The following is an 8,523-nucleotide window of genomic DNA, read 5'->3' as shown; positions in this document are numbered from 1 at the left end:
CCAAAGCCAAAAGGTTTTAGGGGTTTCCCCCAGGAAACAGTTCATATCAGCATTTATAGATAAATTCATTCACTCAAGTATTTGACACTTTTTTAATTAAACCACAAGAATGAACATATATCAGGACAGAGTACGTGAAAGAAAAGCTGTAAGATTTTGGTATTAGATGACTTTGTGAGCACCTTTCTGAACCCTCAGCCTTGACATTAGTTTTTGTTCATTTTTGTTTTCTCAAAGCCAGAAACGACCAGAATTGGATGAGAGACTCCATGAAAAGAAGCTGTCACGTGACATGTCTGAGTTAAAACAGCTTTTGTGTTTGTTTTTCGGAGGAGAAATCCACAAAAGCTTCCGAAGTAAAGAGCCGGTCTCGTTGTCAGCTGCCGGAAACACCCAGAGAGCGAGCGGTTACAGGCGTGAACCCAGGCCAGCCTCCGCAGTGTCTCTGAGCACCGCCTGCTGTGGAAACCAGGGCACTTATTAAGGTTAACCATTCATCTCCGTGTCCTCCTTTGTGCCTCAGCCTCATTCCCTCAGCTTGGTTTACTCGTGTGTCCTCAGTTGTTTTCATTTTTTCTGAATAAAAGCTGCCCTCGGGACATAAAGGAGCCATCTCTGGTTCCACAGGCGATTTTAGTGATTTTGAAAGTGATGTGGGTGGGTGTGGCCTTCCTGCGCTGGTTAGAGACCTGGCTGCTTCATTGTATATCTTTACTTTATGATCAGACTGCACATAGTTTATCATTGATGGTAAATCTATTATTACTTTAAGTATATCCTGTCAGAAGCAAAGAAAGATTTTAGCAACAAGTTTAACCCTGGAGCAGTGGTTCTTAACCTTGTTGGAGGTGCTGAACCGCCCCAGTTTCATATGAACCCCTCTTCAGTGACAAATAAAATACGATTTTTTTTTTCAAATTCAAGACATACATATGTTTTTTACTGGTGTACAAAATGAGCCGAGCATGTCATGGCAGAGGCTCTGCCGAACCCCTGAGACCGACTCACCGAACCCCTAGGGTTCGATCGCACCCAGGTTAAGGACCACTGCCCTGGAGGTTTACCTACCCCCAGTAAAACCAGTACAGAACTGCCAACCAGAAGCTGCAGTTCCTATAGTGGCCACTCAGTCCCAGTAAACTCACATGTTAAAAAGCTCCAGTTCAGAGCAGAAATAAACATGTTTACAGGCTACAGGCTACTAAAGATGGTTTTGGTCTCTATAGCTAATTTTACCCAACTAGGCGAGTTTTTAGCGAACTCGACTGATCCAGTTCTGCTGAACTGTAATGTTTGGGTGCTTTGAGGTGGATACCCGCTAGGCCTGGAGGTAACACTGTGCTAAATATACAAAATTCTAGTATTTTATTTATACATTACTTCAAAATAACTAGTTCCAGGGACGCAGCACCACATTTGACAGCTAGCTGTTGAAGCTGCCATCAAAATGACTGGGGATAGAAAGAGTTTTACAATGTCTGCCTGTAAAAAAAAACTAATGAAATAAAACTTTGGTTTTACTAAAAATAAATAAAAAGCCACATGTTGTAAGGGTTCTCCACCAACAGGAAATTAAATTAGACCTGTTGTCTTCCACATGTCTAAGTGGTCAAAGTACTCAACCCTGATGGACTTGTCTGAGTGTTAATAGCATAGAATAAAAAGAGTAAAAAGCATTTTACTGAGAAAATCATGGCGCTCTGAACTTCACACATCGATGCTAAAAAAAAGAAAGAAACCATGAGAGCGTGGTAAAAAGGACAGCGAGTACTCAAATACTTCGGTGCAGCAATAAACCGGAGCATCTGAGGTTCGATTCAATAAAAGTACAGACTCAATGCTTAAATAAATACCTGCAGCTTAAACTTTATGTTCATTGTGTCATTGCTCTTAAAATTAGGCCAGTTTTAAATTTCAGCTACAAGTTGTTTTTCTTCCCAGGCGTATAATTCGTTTTTGTAATATTGTGTATGGAGACAGTCTCATGAGATGTTTTCATAGAATAAAATCATTGTCGTGCAGTAAAATGTGCTAATAAAAAGTAGGCTGCCCTTTGTGAAGCCTGGCTGCCTCCTCAGTGTTAGATTACTGCATTGTTGAACATCATGCTGAGTAAATTATTACAACTTCATCAATATGTGGCGGCTGCGGTACTTGTTTGTACTTAATTATTTGAACCTAATGATAAAATAGAAGTTAGTCAGAAATAATAGACACATAATTCATTTGTGCCACACAGCTTTTGGTTTACAATCACAGACAAAGTTTACAGGATTCATTTTTAAAGAGGTGGCAAAAACTAGACGATGGGTGTTCTGAGAAATCAGAAAAATGAGAAAACCTTTGTGGATCTAACAGAAAATGATATAAAATCCAAAGGAACAACAGTGGCCAGACCTCCTGCTTCCATAAACCTGAACCTGGAGGTGCGTGTCTGCCCAGCAACATTGAAGCATGAACGACTAATCTAGTCAATAATCTGATAATGGTAAAGAGTGGATGAAACCACTGCCAGGTGGTCACAGGGACGATAAAGCACCTGCTGTTGCATCAATATGACAACACAGTTTTGCTCCTGACTTGTTCCTCACTCATTCAAACACGAGTTGCACAGATACACATCAATGGTTTGATTCTAAGAAAACTAAACAGACTCATTTTCTTTAGTCTTTCATGTTGTTTAGTGTTTTTATGTCACTATTGGTGTGATTGCTTCAGCTAGAGGTGTGGAAAGAAATATTAAATATTAAATGTGTTTTTTAAAGGTTGAGAGAAAATGGAGGGTGGAGAAAGATGGCACGATAAACAGAGAATCATCTCTTCTTTCTGTATCATGTCGCAGGCAGAACGCCCAGTTCTTCTTCACAATAGACATCCCTGCTGTAGCTGCCCTCCTCCCCGTGTTTCCAGCCTTTGTCTGCAGGTGAGACTGAACCTGAAAGATGTTTTGTTTTGGCCGAGGCTTATAAATGCATCAAAGCCTCTTCCAGCTAGCTCATCTTCCCGAATCTGCTTCTCCAGAAGATGCAGCACAGCTCGGATGTGGCGGTGAGTCTCTCCAAAGCATCTCAGAGGATTTTATTTTCACGTCTGAGAGCAATTTAGGTTATTTTTTAAATGTATGCATCAAAAAAGACTAAAACTTTCAAAATTCAACTGCATGTTTCATCGAGACTGAAAACTTTTTATACAAAGTGACAGTAAAAATTGTGTTTTTAAAACATTTTAATGTTTTTAGTTCACAAATCTTTTGTCAGACTTGAATGATTATTTAAAACTGATTTTATGAAACAGACCAGGATGTGTCTGTGAGGGCATCGTGTTGAGTGTCCAGTTTTTTGTTAGCGTTTGTCACATAGGACACTTATGCTTTTATATCTGTGTGGTGTGCCACAGGGGCCAGCTCTGGGATCGAGTTCATGCTCTCCTCGTCTCCACTCGGGGCATAAATGTCACAGACACAGCGTCTCTTAGCGTTTCTGTGCTGATGACACATGCATGTACCTAAACACTCCAACACTGGCATGTTGGCTTCTCTTAATAGCTGCCTTTTTACAACAGCATCATTTTATTTAGTTGATCTAAAAACAGAAATCATCAGTTGTGAAACTGTTAACAATCAGCTGGTTCTCTCATTATCAAGTCTTTTGCAAAGAGTTTTCCATTTCTTGAATATTTATTTCTTGCATTTTGAACAGCGCAGCTCAAATCTAATGCAGTCGTGTTTAAATAGCTTCAGAAGCAAATCTTATTTAATCTTTTTTTGAAAACGAGACTATTTTGTGCACTTTTATCTCATCGGGTCTGAATTTAACGGCCTGTTTACTACTGAACATGAAATCCACTGAACACAGTACAGAGCTGGACAGATGCGATCACATCAGTCCTGTTTTAGTATCTTTACACTCTCAGGATGTTTGACAACAGATTTTACATTTCTGACCTCTAAGTACCAAATGCATCTTCTTCCTTCTTCCTTCTCCAGATGCTGACGAGGTTGCTCGGACTGCTGGTCTTGTCCACCCTCTGCTCAGCCATGTGGGTGCAAAACTACACCAGACAATACATTAGTGAAGAGGAAGGCTCCACATATGACCCCAACACCCACCACTGGCCTGAATCAGTTGACAGGCAGTTTAATGAGACTTCTAAGAAGCCTGATCACCCAACGGGAATCCCATCGTGGCCACCCGAGGCACGCAGCGGGCCTCTTATGATGCCTCCAACAGGACCCCCATTTCCACTCTATGGCAACAACTCTGAAGGTCCCAACATGCCCAGGGTGTTTGGGGTCAGTAACCCACCTTTACCACCCATGCCTGACACAACAATCTGTGACATGCTGCTAAATGCACCGGTACCCCCGCCCGCCGACCAGATTCCATTTTTTTGCATCTGTCAATACTGCAAAGGAACCGTAGGACCCAAAGGAGACCGTGGAGACCGAGGTCTTCCAGGTAACCTGATCACTTAAAGCACCTCAAACTAAAAACAACGATTAAAATGTAAAACTTCAAAATCATTAATGTCTGAACGAATGTCAAGAATTTAAAGTTTGAAGCAAGGCAGACAGCAAGGTTTGGAGGATGATTCCTCTTTAGTGATTTAATTCAAATTCAAATATCTGATTATATTGAAAGTAACCTGTCTTTAACTTTTGATCAGGTCCTCCCGGGAGCGCTGGAAGTAGAGGATTGATGGGGTTTCCAGGTCCCAGAGGGTTTACAGGCTCTCAGGGGATAAAAGGTGAGTTACACACCAGAGGGGTGTGTGAAGAAGCACATTTACAATAATCAGGGTCTTTAACATAAAGGTGTTTTTTTTACTTTCCACACTGAACTAATCAAACCGAGTTGCAACACAAAGCAACGCTGAAATTAAGAAGGGAAGAAAATGAGACACTGACTTCCTGTGATTTGAATTTATGCTTCTTCTCCTCACGTACTTTTCAAACGATACTGAATGAAATCCACCTTAAAACACCACAAACTGAATCTCATTGTTTTCTTTTTTGTTCCTCTAACCTGTTGTCATCTTTAAATGTATCTTTCAAAAAAAGCTAATAAGCTTAAGCTTAGAATTGTTGGTTTTTCACTCAATAAAATATCAACTCACCTTTGTCTTCTCTGTTTACAGGCCAGAAGGGAGAAATGGGGGAAAAGGGAATGCAAGGTGCAGCAGGTTTCACTGGCACAAAGGGAGATCGAGGATTTAAAGGTGGGTCTAGATGGCATTATGGAGAAGGTCACCCTATTTAAAGCGTGATTGGTAATACATGGATATTATTAAAGCAGGAAATAATACCTGTCAGTGCTTTGTGTGAATGTAATTTTATGATGGTTTAATGATTTAACATTAGTACAGGGTGGGTAAGGTTTGGGTTCAGGCATAAAAATGAGATGATTTGAGTGAAAGATTGTAATTTCAAAGTGCATCCTGGAAAGATCCAGATGGAGTCTGGGCAAACTGGCCAGCTTCATCAGTCTACATACAGAAAATGGAGAGAAATGTGGGGATTCTTTAGGATTTAACCCACCTGAGTAAATACTGTTGGAAATTGTTTAGCCAAATAAAGTGTTAAACTTGATCGTATTCTTGATGTATGCTGTGGCTGTTTCCAGGGGACAAAGGGGACCAAGGATCAATGGGACCCCCTGGTGCATCGGGCCCTCAGGGGGAATCTGGTATATGCCCTGCCACCTGCGAGAGTGTGCCAGGTGCACCTGGTACTCAAGGACCACCTGGACCAGCTGGAGCCCGTGGCCTGCCAGGGGTGCAGGGTCCTGATGGACCCAGGGGCATAAAAGGTGATAGGGGTGACATGGGTTTGCCTGGAAACCCTGGCAGCGATGGTGAGAAGGGTGTTCGAGGTGAGCAGGGGGTGTGTAAGTGCACAAATGGAACAAATGGTGCTGATGGCAAACCAGGGCAAAAGGGAGACAAGGGGGACAAGGGTGATATTGGGTCCCAGGGTATACAGGGCACCATGGGGTTAAAAGGCAACCAGGGTGATATGGGTCTCATGGGGCCACCTGGGCCCTGCTCTCCAGCCATCCAGTCAGCATTCTCCGCCTGTATCAACGAGTCATTTCCAGCTCACAACTTTCCCATTCCTTTCCCACACATCCTTACCAACCAGCAAAACCATCTTAACCGAAACGGCATCTACACAGCCCCTGTCAACGGCACCTACGTCTTCTCCTTTCACGTGTCAGTTGCTGTGAAACCGCTTAAAGTCGGCCTGTTCCGCAATTTCTACCCTGTGGCTAAAATAACAGAAGGAACCATCCCATCCACCACAAGCCACACGGTGGTCCTCAACCTCTACATGGGAGACCAGGTTTGGCTGCAGGTGAAGGACCCCACCACCAATGGCATGTACACTGATACTGAAAGCACTAGCACGTTCTCTGGGTATCTGCTGCACCCCGACTCCTGCGAATTTCCTCTGGGCAGAAATCACTACTTCCCACAGCCACATCATGGACGCTACACCTGGGATGGTCCCGACCCTACCACCACTCCACCAAATTAGTTTCTTTTCAGTTGCACAGTTATAGATGAGGCACAACAAGCATCCAATCAAATTCTCAGTGATTTTATAACTGCAAGTTTTAAAGGAGGGGTATTCTAGCAATGAAGCAATGACAATTGTTAAAATAGTTTTTTCTACCAGAGTTATGCTGAATACAAGTTCTACTGTAGGACCACACTGTAGTTACTACTCAATTAAAAAAAAAAATCAGGTTTTATTTCTTGGGTTAAATCTAATTCTGTTTGGTTGTTGAAGCTGGCATCACATAAAAGGAAAGGCCAGCAAAAAAACCCAACAATAAACACACAAAATCCTTCTTGAAGTATTTGTCAACACTTAGCATGTTAGCATATCCAGGCAATTATTGTCAAACGATGTCTAAATGAACCTTAATTCCAACTCTTCCTGGGACAATAAAAACAAGTCAAATGAAATAAAAAAGCGTTACAATGTTGCAGAATACTAATTTAAAAACGTTTTCACCTGGAAGTCATGTGTCTAACAAACATTCTCCTGGCTGCAAACATCTCTCGTCTCTTATGTCCCACTTAGATGAGACAAAAATAAACCCCCCCTAAAATCAAGTCCTGTTTTACTGGTAATGCTAGTGGCTTCAAGTACTGGTTCCAACTAAAATATCTTCAATCACTATTTGAATGATTTGTGCTTACTGACTTTGACGAACCTCTCAGTTATCTGTCTTCTTGCAACAGTTTAAAGACAGGATGTGTATTCCCTGTGACAGATTGGAGGCCTGTCCAGGATGCATCCTGCCTCACACCCAGTGACCGCTGGGATCAGCTGACAATTGGAAAAAAGAAAGAAAATTGAACAGCCATAATACCCTCCTTTTAAATGTGGCTATGATTCAACACTCATATGAAAATGCATCTGGGCTTGTATATGCCAGCATTTGATCATGCACTAATCAACTGTTAGAGCGCCCTTTTATCGGAAAGCTCATTTAGCAGCAGAGGTTTTAATATTTTTGATAGAAAATGTAAATACGTGGATCAGCTGCAGGTGATGGAATAACGTCACCACAGGTCTGTTGAGACGGAGGTTTAAAAAGTTTACAGTGACGGAGCGGGAACAGAGCTGCGACGCAAACGAGACGTCGAGAAATGAAGAAGGCTGAAGACACGGCAATGAGACGTGCCGGCAAATTCTCCACAAAATCAGTGAAATTCTCTTCAGGTTCATCAAGTAAAAGAATCATAATCTCCACAGATCTCCACAGTACACATAAATATTTTAAAAGACATAAAGAGTGAGAACACGTGCCATTATTTTCTTAATGTTTTCTTAATTTTGAAGAAAATCTCATTTTGAATGTAGGATAACTGATTAAAGGCTTTTCTCGCTATTTTTAAGGTTTTATTTTTTTATTATATGATTTAAAACAAAAGTTGTACAATGAAGCTACCTGTGAAACTATCACCGCCTGATGTCTCGCAACATTAAACTTCCACTTTGTAAAAGGTATAATCTGTAAAACCTGCGACACCATCAGGTGATGTTGGACGTGTGTTTGGGCTCAGACAGTAAACGGAGTGTGTTGCATGTGTAACAGGTTAAAGCATCGTTCACCTTCTCTGAGGTGTTTTCAGCGTCCACACCGTGTCGCCTGTTTGTGCTTCAGGTTGTTGCGATCTGTGAATCGTGGGCTTTGTTTGAAATTAAAAACTTTCACCTAAACTTTGTGTTTGAGTTATTTTCAGCAGCATTTTCTGGGTCCCCTGGTCCAAAAATTAACTTGTGACATGAAGCTCGTGTGCAGAGCAAAACCAGACATTGAGCCCGGCTGCTCCCAACAAACTCTAAACTTTAACACACTGCAGTTTATTCTGATTCAGCACTTACTGCAAATTCATCTGCTAATAAAAAATCTCCAACGATGATCATTTTTCACTTAAGGTGATTGTAAAATATGGATTGTTACAAAAAGAACACAACATTTTGTTTAGCTGTGCATTTCATGACACTCA

At 41.5% G+C, this 8,523-nt stretch overlaps 2 protein-coding genes across 2 annotated transcripts in view; one reads left to right on the top strand and one right to left on the bottom strand.

Annotated features, from left to right (window-relative positions):
- Window positions 1–4,038, bottom strand: part of proca (protein C (inactivator of coagulation factors Va and VIIIa), a) — a 15,516-nt gene extending 11,478 nt beyond the window's left edge. Inside the window, exon 1 of the mRNA XM_005746367.2 lies at window positions 3,954–4,038. Within this exon, the coding sequence (XP_005746424.2) occupies window positions 3,954–4,038 (85 nt within the window). The remainder of the gene's footprint in view (window positions 1–3,953) is intronic.
- Window positions 4,037–6,535, top strand: LOC102203955 (collagen alpha-1(X) chain). The gene is made up of 4 exons (XM_013914180.1): window positions 4,037–4,457; window positions 4,666–4,746; window positions 5,137–5,217; window positions 5,622–6,535. Exons 1-4 carry the CDS (start codon window positions 4,037–4,039, stop codon window positions 6,533–6,535), a joined length of 1,497 nt encoding a protein of 498 aa, XP_013769634.1.
- Window positions 6,536–8,523: the final 1,988 nt, after the last annotated feature.

This window comes from Pundamilia nyererei, unplaced genomic scaffold (genome assembly GCF_000239375.1).
Source record: "Pundamilia nyererei isolate P.nyererei 1_Seehausen unplaced genomic scaffold, PunNye1.0 scaffold00177, whole genome shotgun sequence".
Lineage (NCBI taxonomy): Eukaryota > Metazoa > Chordata > Actinopteri > Cichliformes > Cichlidae > Pundamilia > Pundamilia nyererei.
Note: the sequence above shows the minus strand (reverse complement) of the source record. Positions and strands in the feature narration are given on the sequence as shown.

Excerpts from the sequence above, each read along its gene's own strand:
- LOC102203955 (XM_013914180.1), top strand. The coding sequence starts at position 4,037 with ATGTGGGTGCAAAACTACACCAGACAATACATTAGTGAAGAGGAAGGC. Across the intron at positions 4,747-5,136 it reads AGGCTCTCAGGGGATAAAAG|GCCAGAAGGGAGAAATGGGG; the intron begins GTGAGTTACACA and ends CTCTGTTTACAG. Across the intron at positions 5,218-5,621 it reads GGGAGATCGAGGATTTAAAG|GGGACAAAGGGGACCAAGGA; the intron begins GTGGGTCTAGAT and ends GGCTGTTTCCAG.